General features: G+C 42.4%; 1 protein-coding gene across 1 annotated transcript in view; it reads left to right on the top strand.

Moving 5' to 3' along the window:
• The window catches only part of PITPNM3 (PITPNM family member 3), a 425,437-nt gene that overhangs the window by 196,293 nt on the left and 211,625 nt on the right, over positions 1-17,519 (top strand). Inside the window, exon 3 of the mRNA XM_075263884.1 lies at positions 16,166-16,273. Coding sequence (XP_075119985.1) covers positions 16,166-16,273 — 108 coding nt within the window. The remainder of the gene's footprint in view (positions 1-16,165; positions 16,274-17,519) is intronic.

Raw genomic sequence — 17,519 nt, 5'->3', positions numbered from 1 at the left:
TGGCCGAATTCCGTACTCTGGCCAATCAGCACTGGCTAATGCATTGTATTGGCTTGATGAAGCAGTGCTGAATGTGTGTGCTTAGCACACACATTCAGCTCTACTTCATCGGGCTAATAGAATGCATTGGCCAATCAGCGCTGGCCAATGCATTCTATTAGCGTGAACTGAGTTTGCACAGGGGTTCTAGTGCACCCTCGGCTCTGCTACATCAGATTGCTACATCTGATGTAGCAGTGCCGAGTGTGCATCAGATGTGTAGTTGAGCAAAACTGACTCAGCACTGCTAAGTCTCTGCATTCGCATAGGAATGCATTGGCCAGCCTTCGGCCAATCAGCGCTGGCTCTGCCGGAGGAGGCGGAGTCTAAGGTCGGACCTGAATGGAGACTGGTGTGGAGCGATCTTAGACTCCGCCTCCTCCAGCAGAGCCAGCGCTGATTGGTCGAGTTCCGTACTCTGGCCAATCAGCGCTGGCCAATGCATTCTATTAGCCCGATGAAGTAGAGCTGAATGTGTGTGCTTAGCACACACATTCAGCTCTACTTCATCAGGCTAATAGAATACATTGGCCAATCAGCGCTGGCCAATGCATTCTATTAGCTTGATGAAGCAGAGTGTGCACAAGGGTTCAAGCGCACCCTCGGCTCTGATGTAGCAGAGCTGAGGGTGCACAAGGGTTCAAGTGCACCCTCGGCTCTCCTACATCAGAGCCGAGGGTGCGCTTGAACCCTTGTGCAGCCTCGGCTCTGCTACATCAGAGCCGAGGGTGCGCTTGAACCCTTGTGCACACTCTGCTTCATCAAGCTAATAGAATGCATTGGCCAGCACTGATTGGCCAGAGTACGGAATTCGGCCAATCAGCGCTGGCCAATGCATCCCTATGGGAAAAAGTTTATCTCACAAAAATCACAATTACACACCCGATAGAGCCCCAAAAAGTTATTTTTAATAACATTCCCCCCTAAATAAAGGTTATCCCTAGCTATCCCTGCCTGTACAGCTATCCCTGTCTCATAGTCACAAAGTTCACATTCTCATATGACCCGGATTTGAAATCCACTATTCGTCTAAAATGGAGGTCACCTGATTTCGGCAGCCAATGACTTTTTCCAATTTTTTTCAATGCCCCCAGTGTCGTAGTTCCTGTCCCACCTCCCCTGCGCTGTTATTGGTGCAAAAAAGGCGCCAGGGAAGGTGGGAGGGGAATCGAATTTTGGCGCACTTTACCACGTGGTGTTCGATTCGATTCGAACATGGCGAACACCCTGATATCCGATCGAACATGTGTTCGATAGAACACTGTTCGCTCATCTCTAGTGTTTTAGATGTTTCACCTTATGATTAGGGTTGAGCCGATCTTGACTTTGGAGGATCGATTTTAAAATCCGATTTCCGATCATTTATCATTCAAACCTGATCTCGATCCCAATTCCGATCCCAATGCAAGTCAATGGGATTTTTTTTTACTAATCAGAGATCGGATTTTAAAACCAATCCTATTCTCTATACAGCATGGAATCTAACAATTGAACGCTTTAATTGTTAGAATCCAGACTGTGTAGTGAATCACTAAGTAGCCAGAGGATTTTTTTTTTAATCGTCTAGCTACTTAGTCCCCCCTGGTGATCACTTACCTCCAGAGATGGCTGCTCCGCTGCTCCGGTCTTCTTCTCCCTGCCACTCCACGCTGCAGTCTTCTTTGCCTCGCTGCTCCCTGCCTCCCAGGTTAGGAGAGTGTGGGCGGGTTAGGAGAGTGTGGGCGGGTACTGGGAGGGGAGACGTCACGCCTCCCTGCCCTGTACCCACCCACACTCTCCTAAGCCACAAGCCCCACCTTCCTAGCTCTTTAAACACTAACCTCGGAGGCGGGGCAGTGAGGCAAAGAAGACTGCAGCGTGGAGTGGCAGCAAGAAGAACACCGGAGCAGCAGAGCAGCCATCTCTGGAGGTAAGTAGCTACAAGACATGTTAGTTTAGTCTCCCTTTAGAATGAATGGAGGCAGCCAGCGCGCAGGGGGTTAAGGCTGTGTTCCGGCTGCTTCCATTCATTCCTATGGAACCGCAGCGGAGCCTTCACACTGAGTATACACTATATACTCAGTGTGAAGGCTAAGGGGAAATAGTGGGGAAATAATCCTCGATCTCGAACCCACCTAAATACACCGTGTTCGGAATTCCGAATGCGATTGTGAAATTTTCTCGATTGCCGATCGCAATCCGATCTTTTCCGAACACGATTGCTCAACCCTACTTATGATACAATACATTTTGAATTTTGATTTGACTACTTTGGCTGCAAACGTTTGCACCAAAATGTTGGCTCATCTTTATTCCACCTCCTTTCCTGTGAAGCCATGCCACTTTTTCCACTAAGGTACACTCCATTGTCAAGCGAAATGCAGAAAGTGTCTAAAACACATAAGGAACCTTTCACAGTAATTACTATTCTGTCTGGAAAAAAATTGGAAAGCACAAAAACACTTTTATAGTCAATGTATCCATTTGTCTGTTTGTTGTCTTTCATAGAACAAGAAGCACTGATATATAAAAAAAAATTTCTTTACGCTTCTCAGCCATTCAAGGCTATGTTTCTATGAAAGGAAAGACAAAAGCACACAGATGTCATCAAAAGTCCACAAAATGGCTAGTTAGTGTGAAAGTGACCTAAAATAAATCAAGTCAGAATGTACCCAGTGAATCGTGCCCTATTTATCTTATTGCTATCACTTTTCCGATTTCTGCACGGCATCTAGAATGACAAATTCAGGTATTGCATTAAAGTTTTGTGCACACAGTAATAATAAAAATATAATATACAGATCCATTTATACAGACTACAAACAAAACCTATGTATAGTCTGGTGGCCATGGGATACTTCCCTGTCCCTACCTCCTACTTCCAACACCCCTACTGACAGTAGAAGGGCACATAAAAACCACTATATGCCAGATGAGTCTACAACAGGGTGGGTTTATTAACTATAACCATGGAGAGGAGCAAATGCGAGGATGTGGGGTTTTGTATGTTTTGGCTTTGTTTGCAAATTAGTAAATTCTCAATTTTTAGATCATTGGAAAAGTGTACATAGCCCTTATATTAAAGTTAGTAGATGGATAGATATTAGTGACATATTTTATGCCTATAAAGGAACTGATTTAGTGTGCAGATTATACTTGTCATGACTAGAAGGATTCCATCAAGAATGTCTTACATTTGTGTATCACTTATTGTGGATATGGGGATAATATCACTCCTTAAGGAGTGAGCACCTTCACAAATGTATGGAGACTTGCAAAGCTGTTTTCGCTCCACTGGGGGATTATGGGAAAAATATGCAAATCAGTTTTCCAAGATTAAAATAGGAAAACAGTGCCGTTATTATGGGTAATGACTGTGATCAACTACAAACCCTGAGAGTACCCAATGACCTTCTAGCAGCCCAGAACTCTATATAGGCGTTCTGTGTATGACATGTGGATGTTTTTAGACATAGCTTGTAACCTTTTATTGTAATAACTCACAAAGCTCTTTGACAAGGCCAAAGCATTACAGAGTTTCATTGCTTCCATATTGAAGTGGATTGGACCTATTTTTAGCCTGCAGAGAAGCAGAAGATATAAATGCTCAATATATTAAGTTCTATTCATTTCTATAGGAACAGCGGTATTATCTGTAATCTGCAGGTTCCACAATTCTTCCAACACGGGTTACTTCTCTTTCCATAATCCTGCTGTCAGCACTGCCACGCTTTCACCAGTCAACGCAGAGATGAATTCAGAAGAGGCAACTAGAGATGTGTCCTTTCTTATTTTTCATCTCTGTGTTAGAGATTCTGAGCTGCTTGGCACAAGATGGCAGCTATAAAAAGAGAAACTTATAAGAAAAGAGTATCTAGGATATATAGGATATACATTTTATCTCATTTGTGCAGCAAACATACACATACCTCCCAACCGTCCCGATTTCCGCGGGACAGTCACGATTTGGGTGACATGTCCCGCGGTCCCTGTTGGAGGGAGGTATGTCCCGATTTCAACTCAGATCTGCGTCCAGAGGACGCAGATCTGAGTTGAACACATATGCGGCTGAAGCAAGGAGCTGACCTGTGTCAGCTCCTCGCTTCGCCGCTGCCCGCCTCTCTCCCTGACACATGCGGAGGAAGCTGCTCGCGTGCTCGCTTCGCCGCTGCGTCTCTCTCTCGCTGACACATGCGGCTGAAGCGAGGAGCTGACCTGTGTCAGCTCCTCGCTTCGCCGCTGCCGCCGGCTCCTGGCTTGTACATCGCGTCTACAAGTCAGGAGCCGGCGGCAGCAGTGAAGCGAGGAGCTGACACAGGTCAGCTCCTTGCTTCAGCCGCATGTGTCAGCGAGAGAGAGACGCAGCGGCGAAGCGAGCACGCGAACAGCTTCAGCCGCTTGTGTCAGGGAGAGAGGCGGGCAGCGGCGAAGCGAGGAGCTGACCTGTGTCAGCTCCTTCCTTCAGCCGGATGTGTCAGCGAGAGAGGCGTGCAGAGAGCGGCGAGGGAGCGGAGGAGAAGGTAAGTTTAATGTGGAGGTGGAACGTGAATCTGGGGGCAGATGAAGGAGAGGACGGCATGACACTGGGGGCAGAGATGTGGGGACATGAATCTGGGGGCAGAGATGGAAAGGACATGAATCTGGGGGCAGAAATGGAGGGACATGAATCTGGGGGCAGAGATGGAGGGACAGGAATCTGGGGGCAGAGATGTGGGGACATGAATCTGGGGGCAGATATGGAGGGACATGAATCTGGGGGCAGAGATGGAGTGGACATGAAACTGGGGGCAGAGATGTGGGGACATGAATCTGGGGGCAGAGATGGAGGGACATGAATCTGGGGGCAGAGATGGAGTGGACATGAAACTGGGGCAGAGATGTGGGGACATGAATCTAGGGGCAGAGATGGGGGGACATGAATCTGGGGGCAGAGGTGGGGGACATGAATCTGGGGGCAGAGATGGAGAGGACATGAAACTGGGGGCAGAGATGGAGGGACATGAATCTGGGGGCAGAGATGGGGGACATGAATCTGGGGGCAATGATGGAGGGACATGAATCTGGGGGCAGAGATGGAAGAGGGACTTGAAACTGGGGGCAGATGAAGGGTGTATATGAAACTGGGGGAGAGATAGAGGGGGGACATATAATTTACGGATGACTGTAGGAGGATTATACTGTGTGCGGGCACATGAAAAATTAACGAGTGGGCGGAGTCAACACAAAAGTGGGCGGGGCTAAATTTTCCGCGGCGCGCTATGCGCGACGCACATTTTGTCCCTCTTTCAGTTCTTCAAAAGTTGGGAGGTATGCATACAAGTGAGCTGAGAAGTATGAATGATCAGAATACGTCTTCTTTTTAATATCAAAGGGAACTTGTCACTAGGTTTTCACACTATTAACTATCACCATGATGTAATTTACTGTATAATGTAATCTTGTTCCTAAAGATTCCTTGACCGAGGAGCTATACGTTCCTTCACAAGGAGTGCGGCACATCGGTACAGACTCATTGTTCTCTAATTTTTTACAACCTCTTACATTTTAACAGGAACATGCTCTTCTCAATTTTTTTTTTCCATCTTTCAGTGCGTACCAGGTGTTAAGTGCATATTTCTTCTCCAAAGTCATTTTGGTCTCCTTCCGAATGCCTCTGTCTTGAGAGCCTGTTACTTAGCAGCTCATACTCTTTGTCCTGAGATTTCAGAATTCTAAGGAAATAATTGGGGCACGTATAAGAGCAATACAATTGCTTACACTTCTATTGATAATTACTAGAGATGAGCGAACAGTGTTCTATCGAACACATGTTCGATCGGATATCAGGGTGTTCGCCATGTTCGAATCGAATCGAACACCGCGTGGTAAAGTGCGCCAAAATTCGATTCCCCTCCCACCTTCCCTGGCGCCTTTTTTGCACCAATAACAGCGCAGGGGAGGTGGGACAGGAACTACGACACCGGGGGCATTGAAAAAAATTGGAAAAAGTCATTGGCTGCCGAAATCAGGTGACCTCCATTTTAGACGAATAGTGGATTTCAAATCCGGGTCATATGAGAATGTGAACTTTGTGACTATGAGACAGGGATAGCTGTACAGGCAGGGATAGCTAGGGATAACCTTTATTTAGGGGGGAATGTTATTAAAAATAACTTTTTGGGGCTCTATCGGGTGTGTAATTGTGATTTTTGTGAGATAAACTTTTTCCCATAGGGATGCATTGGCCAGCGCTGATTGGCCGAATTCCGTACTCTGGCCAATCAGTGCTGGCCAATGCATTCTATTAGCTTGATGAAGCAGAGTGTGCACAAGGGTTCAAGCGCATCCTCGGCTCTGATGTAGGAGAGCCGAGGGTGCACTTGAACCCTTGTGCACCCTCGGCTCTGCTACATCAGAGCCGAGGGTGCGCTTGAACCCTTGTGCACACTCTGCTTCATCAAGCTAATAGAATGCATTGGCCAGCGCTGATTGGCCAATGCATTCTATTAGCCCGATGAAGTAGAGCTGAATGTGTGTGCTAAGCACACACATTCAGCTCTACTTCATCGGGCTAATAGAATGCATTGGCCAGCGCTGATTGGCCAGAGTACGGAACTCGACCAATCAGCGCTGGCTCTGCTGGAGGAGGCGGAGTCTAAGATCGCTCCACACCAGTCTCCATTCAGGTCCGACCTTAGACTCCGCCTCCTCCAGCAGAGCCAGCGCTGATTGGCCGAATTCCGTACTCTGGCCAATCAGCACTGGCTAATGCATTGTATTGGCGTGATGAAGCAGTGCTGAATGTGTGTGCTTAGCACACACATTCAGCTCTACTTCATCGGGCTAATAGAATGCATTGGCCAATCAGCGCTGGCCAATGCATTCTATTAGCGTGAACTGAGTTTGCATAGGGGTTCTAGTGCACCCTCGGCTCTGCTACATCAGATTGCTACATCTGATGTAGCAGTGCCGAGTGTGCATCAGATGTGTAGTTGAGCAAAACTGACTCAGCACTGCTAAGTCTCTGCATTCGCATAGGAATGCATTGGCCAGCCTTCGGCCAAACAGCGCTGGCTCTATCGGAGGAGGCGGAGTCTAAGGTCGGACCTGAATGGAGACTGGTGTGGAGCGATCTTAGACTCCGCCTCCTCCAGCAGAGCCAGCGCTGATTGGTCGAGTTCCGTACTCTGGCCAATCAGCACTGGCCAATGCATTTCTATGGGGAAAAGTTAGCTTGTGAAAATCGCAAACTGACAGGGATTTCCATGAAATAAAGTGACTTTTATGCCCCCAGACATGCTTCCCCTGCTGTCCCAGTGTCATTCCAGGGTGTTGGTATCATTTCCTGGGGTGTCATAGTGGACTTGGTGACCCTCCAGACACGAATTTGGGTTTCCCCCTTAACGAGTTTATGTTCCCCATAGACTATAATTGGGTTCGAAACCCATTCGAACACTCGAACAGTGAGCGGCTGTTCGAATCGAATTTCGAACCTCGAACATTTTAGTGTTCGCTCATCTCTAATAATTACCCCTTTACCTGGATTTTATAGAGAGCTGGTGAAATGATACAATTTGGATAAGAAGCCATTTATTTTTGCACGAGACCCACTGACAAGTCTTCATATAATACATTATATTAAATGACAAAGAGTCAGAGACATATTAGATGTATTACTGGTTGACCAAAGATAATGAAGAACTCTGTTGACATCTTGCTGGATGTGGAACATCCTTGGGTAACATTATTTAGATGAACTGCCTTTGTAGGAAGAATTGTTGTAAACTGAATTGAGTTATATTATTTTCATGTCATTACAATATACAAGAATGTTCTGCAATCTGGTATCAGATGTGAGGAGATAAGTGATCTCTATGAAGAAGCAGAACACATGCGCTTATTCCTGAAGTTGAATGTCAGCCCAAAGCAAGGAAAAGTATAACATGTCAATAATACTATATAAAAGACGCACTTCAGCAATTTTTTTTTTCCTTTTTTTATAGTGCCTATACAGGCTATTGAAGAATAATCTACTATAGATGCTGTTGTGCACCTTGTCAGTACCTATTCTAGTTGATATGCTATTTATGGGTTGTCTACAATCCCTGTTCCTTCTTTTCCTGATATGGTTTCCTTAATGCAGTTGATATTTTCCATCATGCCTCTTGCTGTATAGACAGAGGGAGTGGAGTCTCATAAAACTTGTGTCCACTTATAATGCAGAGTTTGTGTAGTCCTATTTAATATGGCTTTTGATATTATCTGCCTCCTGCTTTGAAAGGTTTCTCTCTGTCGGTTCTTGCAAGTGGGAGTCAGGGCAGAGCAGTGTGCAGTGACATCTCATACAAATGCACATCAGAATAACTCTGCAGCCTATCATTGCATGGCTTTGCTTATTATGTAACTGTATTCCCTCATGTAGGGCAGAAATGATATCTTCATCAGCACTAGAGGGGTATATAAGGACAAGGAACTAGGGGGAAGGGGGAAGGAGGGTGACTTTAACCATAGGGCCAATTGGGCACTTGAACCAGGCCCTATGTTAGCTGGATCCCCTTTGGCCAACAGACGCCAATGAGTTGAAGACAGTGATGAATTTGGAAGCCATCTGCTCCCTGCTTCACCACCTGGCCAATGTCTTAGAGCAGGAGACACAATGTAGTGACATCACTTACATCAAAGCTGTTACTCACTGTAGACTCCGGGACCAGAGAGAGGAGTAAATGGAGCAATGGAAAAAGGTGAGTATTAACGGGTTTTTAAATCTGATATATACAGTTGGGATCATGAAACTGTGGGTGCAACCAGGGGGAAACATGATGCTGTGGGGGCAACCTAGGGGGTGAGAGGACAGATTTTTTTGAGTTTGCCACTTATGAATCAGTGTTATACTCTTGGATCTATTCAGACCTCAGAGTATAATAATTATCAACCTAAGGGAGGTGCAAGAAAATGTACAAGTTTACACACTCTTTTTGTTTTATTTATTCCCATGAAAGGATCATGATGTTGATGGCCCAGGGCCACTAACATCAGAGGAGGCCAGAATATTATGGGGACACCCGAGAATGAAGATGGCATGCCATGGAGGAGCACTGTAGACATGAAGAAAGGGGATTATTATTATTATTATTATTATTATTATTATTATTAATAATAATAATAATAATAATAATAAATAATAATAATAAATAAGTAATACGTTTATTTATAGAGCACCATTAATTCCAAGGTGCTGCACATTATTGCATTAATTTGATGGTGCTGTACATTATTATATTAATTCCATGGTGCTGTACATTATTATATTAATTCCATGGTGCTGTACATTATTATATTAATTCCATGGTGCTGTACATTATTATATTAATTCCATGGTGCTGTACATTATTATATTAATTCCATGGTGCTGTACATTATTATATTAATTCCATGGTGCTGTACATTATTACATTAATTCCATGGTGTTGTACATCATTATATTAATTCCATGGAGCTGTACATTACTATATTAATTACATGCCGCTGTACATTACTACATTAATTCCATGGTGCTGTACATTATTATATTAATTCCATGGAGCTTTACATTATTACATTAATTCCATGGGCCTGTACATTATTAAATTAATTCCATGAGAATGTACATTTGAGGGTTTGCATACAATACACAAAATCTACAAAACAGGTACAATACTAATAGTGACCAACTGTAAAAATGTGATAGAGGACCCTGCCTGCAAGGGCTTATAATCTGAGGGAGGGGAGTATGAGCTTTTTATTTCTCCCCCCAACTGGAGAGTCAGCTCTAGACTGGTAGTCAGACTGAGATCATGTGATACAGCTGGCCATATTAAAATGGTTCAAAATATATCAATACGACAGAGTTTGGATTAAATAAATTGCTCTGCAACTAATGAAATAATAGTACAACCTATTTAGCAAAAAAATAAAAATATCCACTAAGACTATTAAAATGTACAAGGGTTCTTGACTTTTCCTGAGTTAATAATATACCTCAACTAAAGGAATGCCAGTGGTAGAAACATAAGCATGAAAATATGTAATAAAGGTGATAAATCTACTATGTGATCACTTGAGGTCTGAATGCTGAGACCTTCACCAGTCACAAGAACATAAAGTCCTCTGTGTGAATGGGCTCCATTCATTTCATTTCTCCATCAGTCCTATAGAAGTGAATAGAGTGGTAGCCATTCATGCAAACTATAGCTGCAAATATGTTCATACAGTACAAGACATAGAACGTTACACAGTACGACATTGTGTCGATTGTGTGTAGTCCAAGTGTATTCCAGTTTTATTATTAATTGTAGAGCAGATCCTGTAAAATATTGGAACAGACTTATAGTGCAAAACCATACGGTGTAATGTGGCAGAGGAATATGTGTAGACCACTTACAGTTCTTTCCCTATTCAAGCAACTATCAGAGTGTTATGTATAAGACCTAATACGTAAGAAAACTTCATCTCCTTTGATTGTCATTGTCTTGGAAAGATTAAAAATGGCTTCTTTTTTTTTTGTTAAAGAGCAGTTTTCAGAGAGTGGAGCATCACACTAAACTGAATGCAATGTATGTGCTGGTAAACAGCTATTTTATACTGAAGATGTTAGAATTGTGCTAGTAAATATAACATATAATCTGGATTATAGACGAATATACCAATTATGTATGTGCTCGTTGTAAATGAATTACTACATGAACAGCCATTAGTTCTTAATAGTTGATATAACAGATAATAATATCTCTGAGCCATGGCAGAAGCTTGTATATAATATGTCAAAAACATTTGTCTCTGGGATTATATTCTGGAGGCTGACACTGTATTTTTTCCATGAATTTATCATATGTTAATATAATGTTGTGCTTTGAAGCAACTCTCAGGACTTACTACATGCATGGAGACTCTCATACCAGAGTAATGTGGGCCATTTTTTATGTACATGGCATTAGCTTGTTTTCTATATTAAAGGAGCATTAAATGTAGATACTACAAGTATACAAGAGATAAACTTGTGCCGACTGTTTGCCAGTCCACAGGATTTTCTGCACTTCACTATAGAAATCTTACAGAGAATGGGTTTGGTATTCCTTCATGGGATAACCTTTTTACTAAAACAATGTACAGTGCCTACAAGTAGTATTCAACCCCCTGCAGATTTAGCAGGTTTGATAAGATGCAAATAAGTTAGAGCCTTCAAACTTCAAACAAGAGCAGGATTTATTAACAGATGCATAAATCTTACAAACCAAAAAGTTATGTTGCTCAGTTAAATTTTAATAAATTTTAAACATAAAAGTGTGGGTCAATTATTATTCAACCCCTAGGTTTAATATTTTGTGGAATAACCCTTGTTTGCAATTACAGCTAATAATCGTCTTTTATAAGACCTGATCAGGCTGGCACAGGTCTCTGGAGTTATCTTGGCCCACTCCTCCATGCAGATCTTCTCCTAGTTATCTAGGTTCTTTGGGTGTCTCATGTGGACTTTAATCTTGAGCTCCTTCCACAAGTTTTCAATTGGGTTAAGGTCAGGAGACTGACTAGGCCACTGCAATACCTTGATTTTTTCCCTCTTGAACCAGGCCTTGGTTTTCTTGGCTGTGTGCTTTGGGTCGTTGTCTTGTTGGAAGATGAAATGACGACCTATCATAAGATCCCTGATGGAGGAGCGGAGGTTCTTGGCCAAAATCTCCAGGTAGGCCGTGCTATCCATCTTCCCATGGATGCGGACCAGATGGCCAGGCCCCTTGGCTGAGAAGCAGCCCCACAGCATGATGCTGCCACCAACATGCTTGATTGTAGGGATGGTATTCTTGGGGTCATATGCAGTGCCACCCAGTCTCCAAATGTCACGTGTGTGGTTGGCACCAAAGATCTCGATCTTGGTCTCATCAGACCAGAGAACCTTGAACCAGTCTGTCTCAGAGTCCTCCAAGTGATCATGAGCAAACTGTAGACAAGCCTTGACATGACGCTTTGAAAGTAAAGGTACCTTACGGGCTCGTCTGGAACGGAGACCATTGCGGTGGAGTACGTTACTTATGGTATTGACTGAAATCAATGTCCACACTGCCATGAGATCTTCCAGGAGCTCCTTCCTTGTTGTCCTTGGGTTAGCCTTGACTCTTCAGACAAGTCTGGCCTCGGCACGGGAGGAAACTTTCATAGGCTGTCCAGGCCGTGGAAGGCTAACAGTAGTTCCATAAGCCTTCCACTTCCGGATGATGCTCCCAACAGTGGAGACAGGTAGGCCCAACTCCTTGGAAAGGGTTTTGTACCCCTTGCCAGCCTTGTGACCCTCCACGATCTTGTCTCTGATGGCCTATATAGCGGAGAAAATCAAGTGACCGAGAGTGAGATAGTTAGCAAAGGAAACAAGATTTCCCGCCTCCCCAGCTGCACTCTACAAATCTATTTATCAGGGCTCCAGGGGACTGGTATAACTGTATATTAAAAGGGGTTAAAAAATATTGATGACCAATTCTAGGAATAGCAACCCCATCGATTGTATTTCTTAGCCACTGATACTCATAGAATGTGTATCAGCGTTCAATGTTCAATGAAGCGAGGGATACTGTATCTGGCTTAACGCAATGCACATGCGCCATTAGCTGCTGGAGTTACATTTGGGATTCCTCACAGGCAGATTAAGGGTATTGGATTTCAGAAACCAGGTGATGGATGGAACTAAGTTTACCAGGTTTGGAATACTAAATCCCAACTACAACCGGAACATTTCCATGCAAACGGAAAAAGTGCAAAACATGCCCGCACACTGTAGTACTGACTACCAACAAAATAAAGATTCCCAACTTTAATCAGGACTACAAGATCCCAGGTATCTTCACCTGCAGCACACCTAATGCGGTGTATTTAATAATATGTACCAAGTGTCCCACTGGAGGTCTTTATGTAGGAGAGACAGGTCAGACAGTCATAATACGGATGAACTCAAACCACCACACGATTACAGAGCAGAGAATGGACCTCCCTGTGCCAAAACACTTCTGCAATCAAAATCATAATATCATCAATGGCATGAAAATTTAGGTTTTAAGGGGAAATTTCAAATCGAAGAGAGACAGAAGAGTATGGGAATATAATCTCATGACCACCTTTGACACATTTCAGAGTGGGTTAAATCTGTCGCATGGTTTTACTTTATTTTACAAGAGCTAAACACCACGTCACTAATCAAAGGGACCATACAAATTCAGAGGACATCCTTTGAACTGTTAATTTGTTCTTTTTTCAGCTTATTTATTTGTGTGTACTGCTTTCCATCCCGTCACTTTATTTTTGTGCCATTTTTGTGTATAAGTATGCATGCCTTTAGATATTGTGTCATACCATGCCTGATGAAGAGACCTAGTCTTGAAAGCTTGCAATCTGTCATCATTTTTATTAAGGATCCACAATAAAAGAATAAATCCAGCAAAAGCTGTGGTGGAAAAATAGTAAACTCCTTCTTTATTATTCAAACCTTCTCATTAAAAGACGATGGTATACACATTGTACGGAAATGATGCATCAGACTGATGCGTTTCGGATTTTCTCCTTCCTTAAAGTCTGAATTTCGAGAGGAAATCGAAACGCGTCAGTCTGGTGGCAATTGATACCACAGGTGGCAAATGATACCGCAGAGGCTATACACTACAAGTGGCTGAGTATTTCCTTTTGTTCTTTCACTTTTTTCCATTTATTTATATAATTTTTATTAGCCATTACTGAAGACTCAATCTTTATATTACACATTCCTATAGTAACACATTTTGTGATCTGTAAAGTCATGTTTGTACTCTCTCTGAAGTTGGTTGATATTCTTAACATCTTAGGGGCAACACGGTGGCTCAGTGGTTAGCACTGCAGCCTTGCAGCATTTGTGTCCTGGGTTCGAATCAATCCAGGAGCAACATCTGCAAGGAGTTTGTATGTTCTCCCCATGTTTACGTGGATTTCCTCCCATTCTACAAAGACAAACTTAAATGAAAAGATTTTTTAAAAAATGTATATTGTGATTCTTATATGGGACTCACAATCTACATTTAAAAAAATAAATAAAAATTCTCCACATCTTGTAGAGTTAGATCTTCTTCTGGTATGCATTCTCTAAGCTTCTGGAGGTCAGAACCAGCTGCTGAATGACATGTGGCATTATGTCTTATATAATAGATCACATACAGTATATACCGTAGTGTATCATTTACAAATTAATATCATTAGTCCCCATGTCTGTAAAGGAGAAGGTTTCATGGAGAACGTCTGTGAAATCTGTTCATTATCGTCTTCATAATGAGCAGCTATTATTGGATTTATTCTTGACCGTATTCTTTACAAGCAAAGCAGCCGCTCACCGCATGGGTATTTGCTGCAAGGCTTTGAAATGTCACTATGGCAACCAGAAGACGTTGACAATAGTAGCGTGTCCATCCATTCACGCTCTTGCTCTTGCTTGGCGATGCTAAGATGCTACAGTGTCTTACTGACGCTGCTGTCTGCAAAGATATAGCAGCAGTTAGCAGGTCTACCATATCTGATTTACACTATGCGCCCGGCTATATCATGTCTGATCTCACTTACTGTATTTGCTATTATTCTGCAGTGAAACGTTAATGGAAAAAAAAATGTTTACTAATAAGACGGGGACTAACAGTCCTGACATAGAGAATGGACTTTGAGAAGTTGTTTATGGTGCTGAACTTAAATAATCCTTTCTAGACGTGTCATTATGAATGCAGCATTTGGGGAAAATCTGCAGTAACATGAAAGGAGAAACTTCTACATATAATCATTTGTAAGGAGACACCAATACGTCTGTGCAAGAATATCTGATCAGCAGGGATTAGATCGGAAAACACTGTCACTTCCACTCCGGTCTGCTCATTCAGCTTTCTTCAATGTTGCATTGTTGGCCAATTGATACTTATACACATACTCAACCATATGGCGTGCTGGGGTGTAGCCAACAAGGGATGATGTAACATTATACTTTTTTTTTCTTTTGGGCTAGCACTTATACCATTTAGTTCTAGTGAATCTTAAGGGTCACACAGGTCAAAATATTGCTGATCGGAAAATGACTACATATCCTAGCAATATATGCTAACGTAGCGTAACTGAAAAAAATTGTGATTGTGAGTCTTTAGTACAACTGGAAAATATGATAATTATTAGAGATGAGCGAGTAGTATTCGATCGAGTAGGTATTCGAGTACCACTCGCTGTTCGAATGTAAAAGTTCGATGCAGAACCAGCATTGATTGGCAGAATGCTATACAGTCGGCCAATTAACGCTGGTTCTTCTCCTACCTTTAGAAGTCTTCTCCGTGCAGCTTTTCCCCGCGGCGTCTTCTGGCTCTGAATTCACTCTGCCAGGCATCGGGCCTGGGCAGAGCCGACTGCGCATGTCCGCTTGTAGTGTGGGCATGCGCAGTTGGCTCTGCCCAGGCCCGATGCCTGGCAGAGTGAATTCAGAGCCGGAAGATGCTGCGGGGACGCTGCAAGGAGAAGACTACTCGGAAGGATCCAGACCGACCCTCACTTGTGGACTTGGTAAGTGTAATTTGATCGAATGTTGCCTACCCCTGAAACGAGCATTTTCCCCCCATAGACTATAATAGGGTTCAATATTCGATTCGAGTAGTCGAATATTGAGGGGCTATTCGAAACGAATATCGAACTTCGAACATTTTACTGTTTGCTCATCTCTAATAATTATCACATAAATATAGCAATTTTATGATATATCTTTATGGTGGATCCTTTTTTTTCATCCATTGTACACAGGCTATATATGACAGCAAGGCTGATATGTCTAAGCCGCTGCTATCTGCTGTTCCAATGGACTCCCTCTGCTCTGTGCTCCTACTTGATGTATAGCTCGCTGAACTAAATATTGCAACAATGAACTGCCTTGACCAGTAATTGGCTGTATCGGCATTGTCTATTCATCATGATGGGACAAGGAAGTAGAGACTAGCTGGGACCTAGTAAACTTCTGCACAGTAGGGGAATGGTGGAAGAGAGTACAATTTTTTAATTTTTTTAAAATTTTTGTCTCTGAGCTAAAAGCAGTTAAAAGTAAACTTTTTAATTACGTTGTTTTAGCTACCTAGTAACAGTCCCATGTGTTTTATCTTTGCAGAGGAGATTGTAGAAGGGAAAAGTGCCATCCTTATTGGAATGAGTCAATGGAACTCCAATGACTTAGTAGAACAGATTGAAACAATTGGGAAGTTGGATGAAAGCCCAGGTAAGAATGCATTTAATTCTAAAAATTGTAAAGTTGAAGAGGCTTTGCACACAATGTTAGAAATATGCACTATTAGTCTGATGTGTTACTTGCATATGAGTCCAGATTTGGTACATGGTGTTATGTCTGCTGATCGACTTATGATGTTGATGCCACGTTTTGGGCAGAAAGAATAGACAAATACTAAAGAGTGAGTACTAGAATACAAGCCGAGGTGTACTCTCACACAAATTAGGGGTTTTACCTTCACTGCCTAAACTACAACTACAACTGTGACCTATCCATGCAAAAGAAACCAAGCACCATGCAACTTGGAAAGCCAAGCACCTAATATTGATCTTTAGACAGTGAGCCAAGTATGTTTTATATTTCATAAGATAGTGACATTCTATTCCATATGACCATTTTATTCACATATTTAAATGTAGTCAAATGTAGCCCGTGCAAATTGCTACATGCATAAGCACACACACACATATATATATATATATATATATATATATATATATATATATATATATATATATAATAACTCTGTTTTTAGACCTCCTGACTGATACAATTATCCAGCCACTTATTTGTTTGGAAAAGAAGGACCAGAGTGGCATTAAAAGAAAAAATAAGAGGCAGGATAGTCACCTCAGTGATCCTCTCCTATTCTTTATGTCTCTCCATCCTCACCCCTCTTGACCCAAAGTAAATGACCAATGCCCAGTGAATAACGAGGCAATTGCAATGGAATAGAGGAGGGGAAAAGTAACAAAGAAAAATTAGAGGCTAGGTTTAAAATGGTCCATAAAAAAAGGTTCAACTTGTTCCTTATTACTGTACTAGTTGGTGACTAACAATCTTCTAATACAGTAATGTACAACTAAAGATGTCTTATCCCATATATACATTAATATTTAGTATCAAGTCAAACATCAATACTTAAACGGCGCCTGTATTTTTTTATAAATATATAAGTACAGGTGGATATAAGAAGAAATATTCCAAAGTTTATCAGAGAAAATGCTTCTCTCTCCTCTACCTGCCTTTTATTTTTATTTTTTTTATTTTTTATTTTTTTATTTTATGGTAGAGTTGGAAGGGACCTCAAGGGCCATCGGGTCCAACCCCCTGCGAGTGCAGGTTTTCCTAAATCATCCCAGCTATATGTTTATCCAGATTCCGCTTGAAGATTTCCATTGATGGAGCGCCCACCACCTCCCGTGGCAGCCTATTCCACTCTCTCACTACCCTCACT

Source organism: Leptodactylus fuscus, chromosome 2, assembly GCF_031893055.1.
Source record: "Leptodactylus fuscus isolate aLepFus1 chromosome 2, aLepFus1.hap2, whole genome shotgun sequence".
NCBI lineage: Eukaryota > Metazoa > Chordata > Amphibia > Anura > Leptodactylidae > Leptodactylus > Leptodactylus fuscus.
This window is presented reverse-complemented; position numbering and strand designations above follow the sequence as displayed.